This window comes from Mirounga leonina, unplaced genomic scaffold (genome assembly GCF_011800145.1).
Source record: "Mirounga leonina isolate KUSES-001 unplaced genomic scaffold, KU_Mleo_1.0 Mir_126, whole genome shotgun sequence".
In the NCBI taxonomy this organism is placed as follows: Eukaryota; Metazoa; Chordata; class Mammalia; order Carnivora; family Phocidae; genus Mirounga; species Mirounga leonina.
The window spans coordinates 2,704,705-2,724,272 of NW_023270314.1; the positions used below are offsets into that span (position 1 = coordinate 2,704,705).

Below are 19,568 nucleotides of genomic sequence, written 5' to 3' on the forward strand. Positions count from 1 at the left end.
AAGAAAGAAAGAAAGAAAGAAAGAAAGAAAGAAAGAAAGAAAGAAAGAAAGAAAGAAAGAAAGAAAGAAAGAAAAAATAGAGGAAGGTACAAAAATAATTACTGGAAAACCTATGCTATTAATGTGCTACTGAATGTTTTAGAAGTTTTTAAAATAGGGGGTGAATTATCTAAGTAGGTAAACTATTACAATGCAAAGTAAATATTGAACCTTAACATCTAAGATTAATAATGGAGATCGATCTTATGGATAAAATATTACAATCATCTTGCTTGAAATTTCCAACAAGGATACAATATTTAAGAGTTAGGTTACATGGATAAAGTAGAAAATGAATTAATTTTTTAAAATTGTTTATTATTATGTTAATCACCATACATTACATTATTAGTTTTAGATAAAGTGTTCCATGATTCATTGTTTGTGCATAACACTCAGTGCTCCATGCAGAACGTACCCTCTTTAATACCCATCACCAGGCTAACCACTAATTTTTTGAAAAGACACTGACAGGGTCGCCTGGGTGGCTCAGTCACTTAAGTATCCAACTCTTGATTTCGGCTCCGGTCATGATCTCAGGGTCATGAAATCAAGCCCTGAATGGGGCTCCATGAGGGGCATGGAGTCTGCTTAAGATTCTCTCTGCTCCTTCTGCCCCTCCCCCTAACCCCACTCATACTCCCTCTCTCTCTAAAAAAAAAGGCACAGAATTAATTCCATAAACTCCAAGATTTTCATCTTCCTACTGAAATAGATTAAAAAATACATCAGAGCTGTCTATAAAGTTTTGTTCATACAATTTTAAAAATTAAATAAAATTAATATATATATTTTAATAATTTTTTAAAGATTTTATTTATTTGACAGAGACACAGTGAGAAAGGGAACACAAGCAGGGGGAGTGGGACTGGGAGAAGCAGGCTTCCCGCGGAGCAGGGAGCCCAATGTGGGGCTCCATCCCAGGACCCTGGGACCATGACCTGAGCCGAAGGAAGGTGCTTAATGACTGAGCCACCCAGGCGCTCCAAAATTAATATATTTTTCACTTCCATTTTAGCTTTGGAAATATTAATGTCTCAGAATTGAAGGGGAATTTTCTTTCTATTTTTATCATATAGTTTAATTTAATTATAAGTGTTTCTGATTTTCCTGATATAAAAATGTTAGGAAACTATAAAAAACTGATGTGCATTGAAAATATCCATTGTAATATAGACAAGGTATATTATACTAACTATCAATAAAGGTCTAAGTTGTCGTCTTTCTGCCTCTGACCCCTTTGTCCCCAGCATGGTTGTCAGACAAACAATATAAATAAAAACTGCACCTAGAAGACAAACCACAGTAAGAATCTCATTTCAGGGAATAAAAATGATTGGCTTAGAGATGGTAAATACATGCAAATGATTACTATTTGGAGAAAATTTTAAATTGGCTGCTTATCTCCTGATTCTGTAACTTTAAGATCCTTTTAGAGTAGATTTCTTCTTTGGGACTAAACTGGAAATAAAGATTGGAGACAACCAAACTTTGCTGAACCAGAAGTCAGTCAAAAACATCAAAAGATCTTTTTTTTTAAGATTTTTATTTATTTATTTATTTGAGAGAGAGAATGAGATAGAGAGAGAGCACATGAGAGAGGGGAGGGTCAGAAGGAGAAGCAGACTCCTGCTGAGCAGGGAGCCCGATGCGGGACTCGATCCCGGGACTCCAGGATCATGACCTGAGCCGAAGGCAGTCACTTAACCAACTGAGCCACCCAGGCGTCCCTAATTCTTAAATTTTCTATGCTTCTGTTTTCTCATTTGTAAAATGGGGATAATAATTGTGCCTGTCTCTGGGGGTAGTCTTTGGGATTAAATAAGATAAAAATATATAACGCTCTTAGGTAGTGCTTGATATATAGTAAGTGTTCAATAAATGCCAACCATTTTTATTTTTATGAGCTTAGTTTGGTGAATACAAATATAAGACATTAAACCATGCATTGGATGATACGTATTGTTTATGGTTATAAGCAATAAAGAGACATTATTCTTAATTCTAGACATGTTATCTTGATGATACACTATAGTAAACCCTGGGCTTAGTATACCTGATAAAATCCTTAAAATTTCTCATATGTTTAATGCGTTTGGGTTTACTTTATTCCTAAATTTTATTTAGACATCACTGATCCCAGAATTAAATTTCTAAATGTAAAATGTAAGCTTCAGAAAAAAGTTGTACGAGAGTGAACAAAATAACATCTTTTCTTCCAGCAAGGTAACCTGTGATTATCTTGAATGCATGCCTTATTTCTGGGTAATGCTTTTATGTTATTAGAGGTATGTGTGTGATTCTGTTCTTTTAAGCATATATCAACAAAGTAGACACATTCCTATTTTGTATTAGTTCTAGTAAATAAAAAACAAATGGTAAAATCCATTGTGTTCCAAACTTAAACAATTCCTGCTTATGTTTTAAACCATTGAATTTTCCAGGACACCTGGGTGGCTCAGTTGGTTAAGCGGCTGCCTTCGGCTCAGGTCATGATCCCAGGGTCCTGGGATCGAGTCCCACATCGGGCTCCTTGCTCAGCAGGGAGCCTGCTTCTCCCTCTGCCTGCCTCTCTCCCTGCTTGTGTTCTGTCTCTCTCTCTGACAAATAAATAAAATCTTTAAAAAAAAAAAAAAAAACCATTGAATTTTCCATTTGGTACTATTCTCAGCCTCCATTATGAACAATTTTAAGTTTCTTAAAGAATAAATCCAAATTTGTCCAAGAAAATTCTGAAGTTGAGAAGATTGGGATCATGCCTTACTTTCTTTTCCCCTCCCCATGTCATTTTGCAAAATGCTGAGCATTTGGTGAAATCTTACCAACTCCTTATTTGAGCTGTGTGCTCTGCCTGGCTTTTCCTTAACCCCTCATTTTCTTCACAGTGGAGAAATCATAGTGTTTACCAGTCTATTTTAAAACAATGATTGTGCAGAAAGCATTTCAAGTAGAATATTTGTCTCATCTCTGATTCTTGGTAAATGAAAGTATGTGCTTGTGTTTGATGCTGAATGATTATAGCAGCCTTTCTAAAAATTGTTTATTTCTTTATTTATTGGTGCTTCACTATAACAGTATCATTCCATTTAGCAGGCAAAAGCCAAAAAAAAAAAAAAAAGAAAATTTAAGAATTAGCTCATCACCTATAAATGATAAAACTTAAGAATGAGTCAATGAAATGTTTAAAACTGCTATCACTTTTGTAGGTTTTATTAATGACGTGTGGATTTATATGTCATGTATCAGCATACTTGTTTTTTACATTAAGTCTTTACACAAGTGCAAATAAAAGTATCTAATTGTGACATACCTTTATCAAAAATACCTGGCAATCACTGATATAGTCATATTCCAGTCCATCAAAAGAATGATAATGCCGGTCCCCATATATTGTACACACAGCCGGGCATGGATAGTAGGTGCAATTGAACATCCCTCGCCGACAAACACTAGCCAAAAATAACACCAGTTATCTCTCTGAGACATTTGGCTCTAATTAGTGTTTTGCAAGCAGTAAAAACATTGTAAGGTTTGTATTCAAGAACATTCATTGAGCCAAGAGCCCTTAGTCATATTGCCAATTGGTTCTATAATATTTATTACACTGACAAGTTAGGCCTATATTTATCACTTTGCTTAAAAAGATTACCAGATACCACAACCAAGCCTAGAAAATAGTGCAAGGATCACCTGAAAACAGGTGACAGAATAAAAAATTGAATATAACCCTGATGGGAGCAAAAAACTGTCTCCTATATTTGGATCAGTTTACATATACTAGATGTGACATTTTTCATGAGCTTAGAAAATTTTTTCCACATTTTAAAGAAGTTATATTTCAATTTTGTTTTATGGCATTGTTTTGGCTTATTTCCAAACAGAAGACCTTGTATTAAATGTGATCTTCTCTTTGGAGCATTTATTAATTTCTTATAAACTTGAGATATTTTTTCTTTATTAAATTTTCAAGTTTTTACATTTCACAGTTTTGTTTTGTTTTTTTTTCTGGGCTAAACAAATATGCCCCAAAATAATGGTATGATTCCCCTGTAGGTAATAGCTCTCCACCAACTCCTGAATGCCTTGAAAATCTTATTTACTCAGGCTTGATTTGTTTTTTTTGCTGAAGTCAGTCACATTAAGTAACTACAAGATGATCAAAACTAATACAATTGCTTAGGAAAACTTGTGTGAAATAAATGGATCTCATTACCAGGTATAACATGGTGTAGCAATCACTTCTCCCGAGAGGTACTCCCAATCCTTCCAGATACACGGACAGCTTTCGGGAACATAACACTTTCCTTTGTGCTCTGCCATTCTTCCAAATGTAGAAGTAAATGCTATTTAGTTTCAGTTTTTTAAGAATCAGTAATCTTGTCATAGTCAACGCCGTCTATATTTACGACAGCCACCACAGGCATGTTCTCTCAGACCTGTGGAGAGGTGGACCTAATCTTTGGCTCCCTCTTTTTCACACTGTACCTTGCCTATCACAGGAGTAAATAAAATGCCAGGCAAGGGATCAGACACAATATTTTAACCTTTTTGTTATCGCTTAGCACAAAAAAAGAGAAACAGAAGCTTAAATTTCTGGGTACAGTGAGCTATTCTGAAAACAACATTTAAAGAATAAGTGAGGCCCCCTTTTTTCAATATTTGCTACTTACAAGAAATAAATCTGTGGGGCCTAACAATTTTTCAATAAAAGAGTAAATTATGAAATAGATAATATTTTCTGTTGTGGAACAGAGAGAATAATCAAAAGCTCCTTATGTACGGGCTTAAATTTAAAATCCTGAGAGTTTAGTTAAGATGTGTTTTGAATAAAAAGCCATTATATCAAGTGTTTCACATTCTTTATTATTATTAACATTTTTTAAATGTTAGTGTCCTTTGACATGTTATATCCTTCTTGAAAGATTATCCCATAAAAAAGTATCTTAAGGGGCATCTGGGTGGCTCAGCCGGTTAAGCCTCTGCCTTCAGCTCAGTTCATGATCCTGGAGTCACAGGATCGAGTCCCAAGTCAGCCTCCCTGCTCAGCGGGGAGTCTGCTTCTCCCTCTGCCCTTCACCCTTCTCTCTCTCTCTCTCTCAAATAAACAAATAAAATATTTTTTAAAAAGTATCTTAAAATATCTATGAATATAAAAATTAAATACCATAATTTCAAAGGAGAATTACCTTTAGTATATTTTCAAAATATTTTGATATGAAGATTAAATAAATACGTATGGTATATGATACATATTCCAACACCCTTGATATAAATATATACATAAATATTTCAATATGCTTAAAATCTTTTCTAAAGAATTTATTTCATGGGGCGCCTGGGTGGCTCAGTCGTTAAGCGTCTGCCTTCAGCTCAGGTCTTGATCCCAGCATCCTGGGATCGAGCCCTGCATCGGGCTCCCTGCTCCGTGGGAAGCCTGCTTCTCCCTCTCCCACTCCTCCTGCTTGTGTTCCTGCTCTCTCTCTCTCTCTCTCTGTCAAATAAATAAATAAAATCTTTAAAAAAAAAGAATTTATTTCATAAACAATAATAAAATGCTACTAATAAATAAAATTTAAATTATAATAATATAACTAATATAATAATTTAAAATAATGATAAAATAAACACAGGTAGCTACTAAAAATAGCCAAAATATATGAAGTTTTTTTCTGAATTTGCTTTAAAATGTTATAATTCAATGCTATCAAAATTAACATAGAAGTCAGGAATCCTGGATTCTTGCCTCTTCTCTCGAATAGAAATGATCCCATATGTTTCCTTCTCTGCTTTCCCGCTCACAGCTCCTCTAGCATAGCACTGTAATTTCTCATTTAATGTACATGTTGTCCATTAGACCTCAAGCTCCACTCAGGAAGACCAAGTCTTGATCGTTGTGCCCCAATGTCTAGCATATAACAGACACTCAATTGTTGAGTAAAGGTGACCAAATGAACTTATCTATATAAACACTGCATTATCTCATTTAGATTTCTTCCTTTTCAGACAACAGTCTTAGAGTCTGCATTTTCTCAGCTCACCCCTCCCAAACTTCTCTCCACTTTCCCTGGGCATCGCCATTTCTCCTCTGCATCTTCATTTCTCCTCTGCCTGGAAAACCCTTCTCTTCCCCAGCTCTGCCTGAAAAACTTCTCACCATTTAAGGCTCAATTTAATGCAATCTTTTATGTTCCACACTCCCTATACATAGAAATGTGTAAAAACCTTTACTGGAGGATTCATCACAATGAACTGCAAGTACTTCATTAAATGTCTCACAGAGAAAATAAAAACAACAGCAAAAACTAATTCTTTTGAGTGTTTCCTATGGCCCAGCCACTATTCTAAGCACTTTAAATACAGCACTAACTCACCTAATCCTAGTGACAATCCCATAGGAAGATTCTGTTGTTATCTTATAAATGTATTTTAGTAGTGCCCCCCATCCTGTAGCTTAACACAGTGGCCCAAACATTAGCACCATATAACTGGTGCACGGCACATACCTGACCCCTGTGAAATAGACATTTGTGGATACATTTTAAAAAGAGGAAGCTGAGATTCCAAGTGGTTAAGTCACTTGCCCTGAGATACTTCAGCTAATAAGAAGAAGAGCCAATATTTGAACCATTTCTATATGACTCTTTTCACTATATTACTTTCCACTTCTTTAATCCATAGCGATTCCTTTTTTAAAAAAGATTTATTTATTTATTTGAGGAGGGGGAGGGGCAGAGGGAGAGGGAGAGAAACTCAAGCAGAATCCCCACTGAGCTCGAGCCCAGAGAGGGGCTCAATCCCACACCCTTGAGATCATGACCTAAGCCAAAACCAAGAGTTTGACACTCAACCAAATGAGCCACCCAGGCACTCCAACAGTGATTTCTAAACTGAAGAATGAGGATCTTTCATACTCGATGAACTACTGTCACTCTGAGGAGCCCCATAAAACAGGTAATACTAGGCTTATTGTCCTAAAATACGCCAGCCAAGGTCATATGGAAGACAATCCAAATCATATTACCATGAACAACTTTATAACAGAAAGTTCTCCATAATAAAATTATTTCCAAATCAGTCAGAGGCCTCTTAGTTAATTCCAACTATATTTACTTCAATACAGTAAGAGAAGGTGGGAGAAAATTTCTTTAGTTTTTGTAATGAAATTAGACCAGAAAATAAATAAATCATTGTTGAACTAAAAGTCAAAGGTGACAGTAACTAGATATTCTTAAAAAAAAAAAAAAATAGCGTCAACTGCAAGCCTATGAAACAAAATTAGGAAGCAGCTTTATCTAATCAGCTATGAGCCCTTGAGTCATAATTAAAATAAATCAAGCAACGTTATACACTTCAATTATTTTACCATAATAAACGTTATATTTCCCTTGTCCTTTTTACTAAAATGTCTTCCTCACTCATCTGCTCTAGGGCCTGATTTCTACCTACCTTTATTCTCCCACTCATGGGCCCTTGTTCTTTCAACCTCCTCCCTTTCTAAAGAGATTGGTAGAGTTCCAAGTCATTTGGCTCTTCTGCCTGTTCCAGATGGGGACCATTTAGACAAATGCCAACTCTCCTAAGAAACAGACTACAAAACCTCTCTCTTCTTTACTCATGGCTTAGATGACCTGAGCCCAGGAATCCCCCTGTGTGAATATGTTCACCAAGGAAGAATGGGTGACCTGTTTGCCTCAGGTGGCCTCTCGCTGTGTACTGCCTCCATTCATTACCAGAAAAGGGAGGGCCGTGAGGCCAGAGGTAATGTGCCTGCAGGGAAGTGAATAGCCACCAGATTCTGTATTTAACTTTCCCATGTACAAGGCATTCCTGCTAATAAAGGAAATTTACAAAAATAGGAGTAGATTATTCTGCCATAAGATAGTGATTCATATTTATTGAGTACACACACACACACACCCCCCATATATCCCAAACCTAACAGGCTTAAAAGAAACTTGCAGAAAAATCACTCAGCTAACATCAGCAGAGCTGGGATTTGAACTCTGGTGTGTTTGAAGCCAGAGTTCCCACTGTTACCCACTGTTACCCACTGTTACCCACTGTTACCCACTGTTACCCACTGCCCTAAGTAGCCACAACACACCATTTTTTGTAACATCCATTAAGTAAAGCAGTTGGCGGGATGCCTGGGTGGCTCAGTTGGTTAAACATCTGGCTCTCGGTCTCAGCTCAGGTCGTGATCTCAGGGTTGTGGGATCGAGCCCCGCATCAGGCTCCATGCTCAGCCTAGAGTCTGCTTGAGATTCTGTCTGTCCCTCTCCCTCTACCCCTCCTCCCACTCATGCTAAATAAATAAATAAATAAAATCTTAAAAAAGTAAAAATAAAAAAATACAGCAGTTGGCATCACTATAACTTAACCTCAACAACAGTAACAACACAACAGAATATACCAAAGATATGCACTGGAAGTGTTTTAAGTGGATACTGGCTCACTGTCACTTGCCCAAAATTGCAGTTAAACCAGGAGATAAATGCCAAGTCCATCCCAAAATGAGTTCTCTCTTCAATTCATTGTACTACTTTAATAATATTGTATGTATAACATGTGTGACATATTCAATCATGTGTTATACGTCATATGCCATATTTCAAATATGACATGGGATATGTTACATGAATATAGCAAAATAATTACAACCGTCTTCTAGTTACCAACTCAGAGTTAACCACAGTCAGAACAATTTTAACTATTTCTGTAAATAATGTTTTTAAGAGCTCTTGCATTCTGTCATTTTCTATCAAATCCTGAATATTTAAGAAAACAAAAAACAAAAAAACAAGAGACTTACCCTGCAGCACAAACACAGCCACTTATACAGGGTGAGGATGGGGCACAAGTGAAGTTCATGGCCAGGTTTGCACATGTAGTCTCACAATTTACACCACCAGCTGGTAATTCAGGGTCAGGAAATCTGCAGTCGAAATACACTTTTCCTTCGGGACAGGCATGAACTTCAGGGAAAAGGCACAGATAAAATACCCTTAACTTAGTATTTGTTCCATAAACAGATAATCATCCTGACAGGCGTTTGTCATCAAAGCAGAATTCGGCCTAGAATATCTTACCAGTTATTACTAGCTGATGCTCTGAGTCTGCAATGTTTGGCTGAGGAACGTACAAACCTTCTCCCAGAAGATTTTCTGTTGTCTCCTACATTTCAAAAACCTATTTGGAGTTGGAAAACCTCACCTGCCCTCCACAAAGCATAACTAAACAACTATTATATAATTTTCTGAGGTCAAGAAACAGGGTATTTTGATTAATCCAAACATACACTTTCAATTTCTTGAGGGCTGGTAAGATAGCATACTTACACTCTTACAAAGCCATGTGTTTACAATGAACACATGATAGGTTCGGATCTTCACCTCTGAGTCATTATTTACATCAGTCCTCACTAGAGTGTAGAAGTGCAAAAGCAGACATAATTATAGGCAGGGGCTCCACAGTCTTCCAGAAAGCTCTGGGCTCAGAGGGATTAAATAAATTCCCTTCTTAGGGTCAATGGGATCAAATCTTGGGGATTCCTCTGTGAGAAATCTGGCCACCTGGATTTTCCCCTCTTTAACTCAAAGCCACCCTGAAGCAAATAGGGCAGGGCAAGGATGGTCCCCTTGCTACTGAATATGTGTGTGGTCCATGAACACAGCCTGTAAAGAAGCCTAGATAGTTCTTAGATAAAGCAAATCCAGGGCATATAAATCAAAGTGATTTATAATAATATATACAAGACCATGCAAATAAATAACAAAGCAATAGCTCCGTTTTATCAGCGTACACTCTTTCTGTCTATTAAAATCAATGAAAGCGTGCTGTTTGTTATTTGTCTAGAATTTCTGCACCGTGACTAAAAACGAGGCTTTTATATGATGAAAATAAATCATATGTAGGGTACTCTAATATATAGGACTTTCAGGAATGATATGCAAGTGTAAAATAACATTCTAAAGAGAGATGGCAGTAGATGTCATCTTGCAAGCCATGTTTAATTGATGGCTGCTGGTCCTAGAGTCCAAGAACCAGTGGCAGTGGCAGCAGAAATGTAGAATCTTGGGCATCACCCCTGACCTGCTGGATCAGAATTAATGTTTTACCAAGGCCCCCAGGTGATTGCATACACATTAAATCTGAGAAGTTCTGGTCTAGAGTAGTTTCCCAGCTGCTGGTCCACAAGCTGGTTTCAACAGATGCCTGGATACATGAGCCTAAGGTGCACCTGAGGTCGTTCTGGGGTGGGCAGCATGTAGGCAGCATCCCTGGGTTGATCAGCACTGCCCCTCAGCAGCCTTGTCAGTTCACCCAGGATGTCCTACAAATATTATAATTATCAATGTGAAAAAACTAAGGAAGCACTGGAGCACCATGTTGAGGAACATTCCCCAGGCTATATTCATGCACCTTGGCAAGGAGGGCTGTGATGGATTTATGACTTCCAGAAAAATGGGAACACTATTAGAGCTGCGTTCTCTTTAAGGAAAACATCTATCTTGATCTTACCAGTAGAGGGCGTTGCTGGTTCATCACATTTCACGGTCCCGTTGGAACACTGGCTAGTAGAGGTAAACAAATAGTTAATTTAGAAGCCACACCTGTTTTTTTCTGTATTTCAAAAACAATCTATTGTGCAATAATTGATTGGGTACATATACAAATGTTATTTTTTGCCACATAATTTTTTACAAATAAGTTATTGGCTTACGTCCAGTTTGAAAAGAGCTATTTCAGTTCAATTTAATCAAACAACTATGTGTGGGACACTGCAATAGGCATAGGGGATACAAAACCCAAAATTCATAGCCTTCACCCACGTGCTTACACTAGTAAGAAAGGAAGATATACAAATAAATAATTTATGCAGTGTGACATATGCAACAGAGAAATATGTTTAAGATATAAAAGTAAAGCACAGAAAATTGTCTTAAAATCTCTTGGCAACTGACATCAACACACTCAAAGAAGGTAAAGTCTGGACAGTCTTAAAGAATGGATGGAGGTGATGAAATGGATAAAGTAGGAAGGCTATAACACTCAGGGGAGATGTGGTACAAAGCAGTTTCTGTGTGACAAAGTACAGTGCAAGAAGTGACAGGAGATGCAGATGGCAAAAAGGCCAAGGCCAACTCCATTAAGATGCTAAGACTTTATCCTGGAGACCTGAAACGAAGGGGTAATGAGGTTGGTTCCAAGTCTAGAAAACTCATTCTGGCAGCAGTGTTGAAGATAGAATGGAGTCACATTTTCCTTGCAAATTAGGATCTAAATTCAGGGCATAAGGCAAACCAAATCAAGCAAGATTAATCTTGAAAATCCCTTAAGAAGATATCATTTAATTATATCTCCATTAAAAAAAGAAATCAAGATAGGAAACAACACTCCAGTTTTCAACAACTCCAGCATAATCAGTGTTTACTTCAGCTTTGGACCAGATCGTGTGTACTACATTTGAGCCCAGACGAAGAAGCTGACTAGCATGCAAAGGCCATGTTACATGAAATGCATGCTTATGCCTCATGTAACACTGAGCTGACACCCAGAGGTGTGATTCACTCACACTGTGCATGGCAGAGAGGAACCAAGACAGTCAGGTTTAAGGGTCTTAGGACCCAGATCCAGGTTTTCCATATCATACTCTCCCTGGGACACAGGCTTTTTGAGAAGAATGGTACAGGAGATCGCTACACTAACGGAATTTTTTTTTTCCTTATTGAAGTGGGATGGTTCCTTTGTTTTTTCCAAGTTTACTTAAATAAATCCAATTGTGTTAAATTCTAGAGAGATATAACACCTAAGTAGAATGGAAGGGGACAAGACTAGAGACAAGAAAACCAGGTAGAAAGGTCCAGAAACATGGCTAGGGAGTAGTGATGGGAATGAAGGAATGAATTTCACCTATATCTAGAAAGCGAAGTCCACTATGGTTGGGGGTTTCCTGGCTGGGAGTGTGGAACTGGAAGAAAAAGTCCAAAATGACTCCTAAATTTCCAGCTTGGGAAACCGGCTAGTAGTCCAACCTACTAGAGAAAGATTCAAGAGCCGGTTGCCTTGGTGTCTTGATGGTGGGGTGAAAGGGGAGCAAATAGAGATGACAATAAAGAGAAATTGACCATAAACTGAATTCTGCCATAAATAAAAAATAAGCAGCAGAGCAAGGTAGGCAATAAAGCAAGTGCTGCAGAGCTAGGTTTCCTAGAATAGAAAATCAGCTTCATTACCAAGTTGCTTAACTGCCAGGGCCTCATTTTCCTCACCTATAAACAGGGACTAGAGCCACAGGGCCTATCTCTTAGGGTTACAGTGGTGAGTGAATAATAGACATCAAACACTTAGAAGGGTACCGGGACTGCAGGATGGGCACAGCGATGGTTAGATATCCTTATTATCATTATTGCTACTATTATCTACCATCTATTATTATCTGCAGGTTCCTACGGTACAACTGAAAGGAGGAGATTCAGAGTTGGATGAAGATCAATGCAGACTGCTGCACGTATGTGTCTGCACTTTTAACAAACAGGTTAGGACAGGAAGGAGTGTTATCCTATGAATAAGTGCTATCTCGCTAGGATTGATGTCACCAGGGAGGGGGCTCACTGACTTCAGTGTGTGATATGCCACCGTTCAGCAGCTAAAACCCCTCAGCAACTTGCAGTATTTCTGCCTGAGAACCAAATTCATCAAAGGGCTTCCGTTTCGCTACATGACACTTTAATTCGTAACTGTTTTCTGCAGTTATGAGTACAAGACTTAGGCATTCAGTGCTGAAATGTAATATATATATATATTTCATATATATATGGTTGAAAAGGCCACATAAAGGTTATCTGTACATTTGAAATTACAGAAGTCATATTTAAATTCGCAGTTTGGGTTAAAAAATTCTATTAGTACATGTTGTCAAGTACAAGCCCCATCAGGGAAATCTACCATAAGCCCGAAGGTGTTGGGATGAGCTCCCCCGGTTGATAGACGCTGCCCCTAGAATGACACCGGCAGTGAAATCTAAAAAAAAAAAAAGAGGGGGGAGGAAGTCAGGTTAATAAAATAGGCTATAAATTTTTTTTAAAAAACACTAAAATTCAAGCAGACCTTCTGCTCCGTGTTGGCAATTTTCAGGCGCACACTAAAGATGACACTATTCGTTGCCTGCATGCAGTCCTGTTATACGAATGGCAGGAACCATTTACCCGGGACTATCGTGTGGCTTCAGATCATGCTTTCTACATACAGATGCTGTATCGTGTTAGGCACAGTGCAGATTGTGTTGTTTTAGTCACAAAAAAGTCCCTGAATGCACTTCAGAGAAATACAATCGATATATCATCTCGCCCTACTTGTGAGACCAAAGTCTCCATCTCCCCTGAGATTTGAGGACGTTCTGAGCGCTGACAGACAATCCTGCTACTGAAATTCCTCCCGTGACACTGAAAAATAAACCCTGTTATTAATTTCGATGTGGTAAAAACAGGCAGGAATAAACTTTGGGATTAACCATCACATTCCTTAGCTGTTTCTGCAGCTATTTGTGAACATGTGCAGGGTTAAAAGTAAGTAAATAAAGGTAAAGACATGGAGAAACTAACGACACAGCTCACGAGCTGATCTTTGCATATATGCACACTCGTTGTAGGGGGAAAGTAGCTGTTCAGTGATGGAGAATATTTATTTTCCAGTAAATGGTGCTGAGTCAATTAAATTTGAAAAAAAGGAAGAAACCAACAAAACAAGCACAAAGCCCCTTCAACCTGTGAGGACAAAGAGAGAGACGTTGGATCCCATCAGCCCATTCCTGTGACTTACATGGGCACACAAAAGCTCAGCGTGTCTTCATAGTATTTGCCTTCGGGACAGTTGCAGCCCTCAGCGCAGTCATCACTACACCGCTCAGGGGCGGCGAGGGCCGTGCAGGAGCGGCGACAAAAGGAGGAGCAGTGATGGTACAGCATGCCCCTCTGGCACACGACCCCTAGGATGAAGGAGCATCAGGTGAGAAGGACTGCCACAGGGTGCAGAGGCATTCATGCCGGGTTATAGGTCTCTGATAGAAGTCATGAAAAACAAAGATATATTACATCAATAAACCTTAGAACAGTCCAGAATCCTATAACAGAAAAAATAAACAAGGGCGCCTGGGTGGCTGTCTTGTGCTCAGGTCATGATCCCGGGGTCCTGGGATCGAGTCCCAGGTCAGGCTCCCCGCTTGTCCCTCTTCCTCTTCTCCTACCCCCTGCTCCTGCTTGCGGGGGCGCGCGCTCTCTCTCTCAAATAAATTTTTTCAAAAATCTTTAAAAAATAAAAATAAAAAAATAGTAAACAAATAAGCAGATAAATAAATAAAATGTTTACAGTTGACCCTTGAACACCATGTGTTTAAACTGCACAGGTTGGTCTACCTATACTTGGATTTTTTCAATAAATACAGAACAGGAGTAAATGTATTTTTTCTTCTTTATGATCTTCTTAATAATATTTTCTTTCCTCTGGTTTGCTTTATTAAAAGAATATACTACATAATACATAGGCAAAATACATGTTTATTGACTATATTATCAGTAAGGCTCTGGGCAACAGGAACCTATTAGTAGTTAAGTGTTCGGGGGAGTCAAAAGTTATACATGGATTTTGACTGTGTGGGTGGGTGGGGAATCAGTGCCAATTCCCACATTGTTCAAGGATCAACTGCATTTTTCTCAATAGAAGTGTAACAGATGTATAAAATTTCTATTTTGAAATGTTTTTAAGTGTGACATTCCAAAATGGTCTCTAACAGTCTGTACCATATTTTTTTAATATTTAAGGTATTTTGCATGTCCAAATAAACTTCCCATCCTCAATTTTAAATCTATTACTGTTATACTGACATCACCTTGTTTGTAACATTCTTTAAACCTAAGGAAACTTTAAGTCTTCTACAAATAAGGCAAAACTTGGCTTAATTGATCCTTACTCATAGCTCTTATTTTTCACTTTCTGAATAATGTTCATACTTTTTTCCTAAACCTTCCTAATTTCTCTTTAGCCCAACCCAAACTGATTATAGTAGGCAAACTAAAATAATCTAAAAACACACTTGTAAAAAAAAACCTAGAGGGGCATCTGGGTGGCTCAATCAGTTGAACATGGAGTCTACTTGAGATTCTCTCATTCTCCCTCTGCCCCTCCCTCAGCTTGTGCGTGCGCTCTCTCTCTCAAATAAATAAATAAATAAATAAATAAATAAATAAATAAATAATTTTTTTAAAAAAACATAGAAAATTCTAGATAAAACATAACTGAAATTATGTTAAATGTATAATTGATCTTGTGAAAAAAAATGGGGAGGGGTAATCTCCCCGGATACCAGATATGAGGAGGGAAATAAAATCCAGAACCTAGAGAAGAGAAAGGGAGAATGGGTCCCAGTAATCTTGAACCTTACATTTAACTCATGCAGGAAAGGGACATGAGAATTGATTCTTCACAAGGCAAGGAACTGGGAGAACTTTAACTTGACCCTCAGAAAAGCTCCTTCCTCTGTTGAAAGATGTACTACAGCAGAGGTCAGCAAACTTTTTCTGTAAAGGGCCAAATGGTAGATGGCCTCAGCTTTGCAGGCCATACATACTGTCTCTGTCACAACTATTCAACTCTGTCCTTGTAGCTCAAAAGCAGCCATAGACAATTTGGATGCATATGGGCAATAAGCTTTATTTACAAAAAATAGGAAGCCCAAGAGTGTCGTTTGTCAGCTCCTGGACTAGAAGGAATCTGATCCTAGTACAGGAAGAGGCCAAGAAAGCTTCTCTAATTCTGTGGGGTCCGTGTGAAATAAAGTATCCTCTGAGAAATTAAATCCTGGATTTACATCCTGTGTAGTTGGTATATGAATTTACATTACTTTTATATTTACATTATTTTTGTCTTAGAAAGCCCAAGCTGAGAAATTACTATCAAAACTGGCCAGTGATAGCCCTGCAGTGATAGGAAAAAGCTTAATGAAACCTGTAGCAGAGAGGGGGTTGGAGAGGTAGAGTGACACTCCTGAAACCCAGGCCATAAAAGATTCTAACAGGGGTGGGGCAGGGGGTAACTCTGATACTAATTAACTCATAAAAAATTATAGAACACATAAAGAAAGGAAACAGTCTACCATGAATGAGACAAGAGACACCATAAGCCATGAGGTTGAACTTGAGATAATTGCCTGTTGTGTAATTTACCTATTTAACTACAAATTGCTTGGGCCACCATACCACATAATGTTTTTCCATACTTTCCAATACTTAGATACGACATTTCTGTGATAAAATTTTTTTCAAATTTTTCACATTATTTCTGTTGCATATCTCAAACCATGCAGTTGCAACTCTAATTTTGCTTATAATAAAAATAGTAAAAAAAAAAAATGATTGGTCTTATCCAATATAGCTCCAATTTTAAGAAGTGAAGTATTTCATTTGTTTTTCATGTTTGTACACTATAATCATATTCCAGATAACTTAGGCAATACTGACTTTTCTTTTTAAAAAAAAAAGGCAGTTAATTACATAAAAATCTCTAAAGTGTCATCTGATCCTCTTTATCTGTGCCATCATCACACTCACCACAGAATGAAATCTGAGCTCTGAAATCGATGGTAATACCACGCCGGCCACAGAGGTAGGCATAGTGGGCGAGAGCGTTGCAGAGACAGGCGCTTCCGCACCTGCAGGCATCATGGCGGCACAGCTGATAATACAGCCCCGGGCTGATGGAGAAGTGGCAGGGAGCAAAGAGCGCTTGGTGGATAATATCACACTGTGCTGCGTATCCAACTGAACAGAAACCCCCCCACAAAAAAAAAAATCCATTAGCACTTATTTACTAGTCTAGCTCATACCCCTAAGTACCAAATTCCAGAACTATCTAAGTATCTTGCTTTCCTAGCCATATACTGAATTGGATATTATTTTCAACAAGAATCACTATTTTCCATTTATCCTGTTTTGTTGGTTTGTTTTTACTTTTAGCAATATTGGTGACAGCCCTTATTCCATACTTAATAATCTTTTAGCCAAAAAAAGTATTGTGTTATAACTGAATAATAGGAGTAACAGAAGTGTCGATAGAAATGGCCTCAATCACCCAATCACCCCGTTGTCTGCAGATCTTCATAGAAAATTGCCCAGTTCTGCTGTAAAGAATTGGTGAGTATTGGAAGGCTTATCTCCAGACAACCACACATAGTAAGCATGGTGCCAGATTGTGGATGCTATGGCAACTCCCTGGAATACACAATTATGCAGGAAGGATTGGGAAACATCTCATTCCAATCAAGTGTCTGCGGTAAATGCAATGTGGCAGTTACCATATAGTCATCGAATACAATGTCTGCATAAGGCACAATGTCTGGCAAATATTAGGAGCTGAATAATGTCTGATAAATGAACCTATGAGTGCATGAATAAGTGAATAATGAATAGAAATTAGGGATTGGACCACATGCTAAAGGCCATGAAATATAACTACCAAGCCATTTTGGGAGGTCTGTGTAATCATTTCTTGAAAGTTATTGACTGTTCTTTTGAGAATGACTGATCAGATAGAATTATGGAAGTAACCAAGTTTGACAAAGCAATCTAGACCTTTTCTTTCTAAAAAAAAACGAACTCAGCCATAAAAAAGAATGAGATCTTGCCATTTGCAATGATGTGGATGGAGCTAGAGAATATAATGCTAAGCAAAATAAGTCAGAGAGAGACAAAAACCATATGATTTCACTCATGGGAATTTAAGAAACAAAACAAATGAACATGGGGGGAAAACAAACCAAGAAACAGACGCTTAACTATAGCGAACAAAGAGAGTTGCTGGAGGGGAGGTGGGTGGGAGATGGGCTAAATGGGTGATGAGTATGAAGGAGGGCACTTGTGATGAGCATCAGGTGTTATATGTAAGTGATGAATCACTTCTACACCTAAAACTAAGATTACACTGTATGTTAACTGGAATTTAAAGAAAAAAAACCCTGAACTTATTCTGTTGAGTATTTTAAATATATTTATCATTGGTAAGTAAACACATGATAATTATCTGAGTATTATATTTTGCATTGCTATGCATATGTATATGAAAACAAGTAACTTAGACTATAACAACTATAATAGTGTTCTGTTGGTATGCATTCTTCTAATCCCCAAGAACTCCAAAGCAACGAGTACATCAATGGGGCTTTTACTGTGTGTCCTAAGGATTTGTAGATCAAAAAATATTCTTACTAACATTAAGTAAAAGGGTGCCTCAAGAAGATCCTTGTGAAAAAATATCCTTCAGGATCCACTTCAGAATTATTGACTTTTATTATCTATTTTCCTTTTACTGGGGATCTTTCTCTGTTTACCTATTTGAAATTTTTTTTAAAAATGGGTCATGCTAAAGGTGAAGAAGAATAATATCTAGAATATATGTCATAAAAGACATGAGCTAGGGGGATAAAACTCATAAAATACATATTTATATATATACATATATATATAATAAAATGGCATGTAGTCAGAGAGGTCATAAAGAAAAGACCAGAGGGAAATTGAATTTATCCTTTAGACTCTATTCCAACTTTTACATGTTATTAAAAAAAAACAAAAAATAAAGTTGCTGCAATATCAAAGAGGAAATCAAGAAAGTTAGAAACAAACTGAGCAAGACTAATAGAAGAAGAAGGAAATCTATTAGTAGAAATTTGAGGACAGAATGGGGAGAAAACACCATTAAATGGGAGTGAGATTAAAAGTATTGAATTATGGAGACCACAAGACTTTAGTCTAATCCTCTTATTATAGGAAAAATGACCACAGGAGTTAACAATCTTCCACAAGTTTAGACACTAGCGTAGACAGAATGCCAGCAACACTGAAAGCATTATCTTGTATTCTTTCTAGGACACAGAAACCGTAAGTTAATAATAAGGACCATATGATAGTCAACAGAATCCTTCCAAACAACCACTACAAAATCCAGAGATTGTACTGGGTTCTTATGGGTACTTAACCAATATTAATAATATATATGAAAAAAATACATAGAAACAGTAAATTAGCCAAAATAATTAAAGGAACAAATTAAAATTATGAAAATGTTTAATTAAGCATGCATATTAAATTTTTCACAGTGATTTGAAAAGAAGACATATATGTCTTCTTTTATTTGTGAAATCACTGTGTGTGTGTATATATATATATATATATATATATATATATATATATATGTATGTCTTCTCTTATTGATCAGTGAAATAGCCTTTCACATAGTTTGCTGTGGCTTTAGTAAAAAAACACAGCCAAAATTTCTTGGCATGTTTGTTACACTGTCACTGCAGATTGGAAATCTGGAGCATGACCGTCTCAAATTGTTGCACACTTCTTTGCACAGGCCTCCTTGGATCACTGGCTCCTGCTTATGAAGCCAGAACACCACCGGTCGTGTGATAGTACTAGAAGAATCTGCATGAGCTGCCACACAGTGGAGCTGAAGTGGAACGCTGCAAGACTATA

The 19,568-nt window shown here is 37.4% G+C and overlaps 1 protein-coding gene across 2 annotated transcripts in view; it reads right to left on the reverse strand.

Annotated features, from left to right (window-relative positions):
* OTOGL (otogelin like) overlaps positions 1 to 19,568 on the reverse strand; it is a 131,483-nt gene that overhangs the window by 72,105 nt on the left and 39,810 nt on the right. For both annotated transcript variants that reach the window (XM_035002072.1, XM_035002071.1), the window contains exons 19-25: positions 16,644 to 16,853; positions 13,861 to 14,026; positions 12,988 to 13,062; positions 10,561 to 10,613; positions 8,852 to 9,014; positions 4,253 to 4,360; positions 3,350 to 3,488 (exon numbers count right to left, since the gene is read on the reverse strand). In XM_035002072.1, coding sequence (XP_034857963.1) covers positions 3,350 to 3,488; positions 4,253 to 4,360; positions 8,852 to 9,014; positions 10,561 to 10,613; positions 12,988 to 13,062; positions 13,861 to 14,026; positions 16,644 to 16,853 — 914 coding nt within the window. The remainder of the gene's footprint in view (positions 1 to 3,349; positions 3,489 to 4,252; positions 4,361 to 8,851; positions 9,015 to 10,560; positions 10,614 to 12,987; positions 13,063 to 13,860; positions 14,027 to 16,643; positions 16,854 to 19,568) is intronic.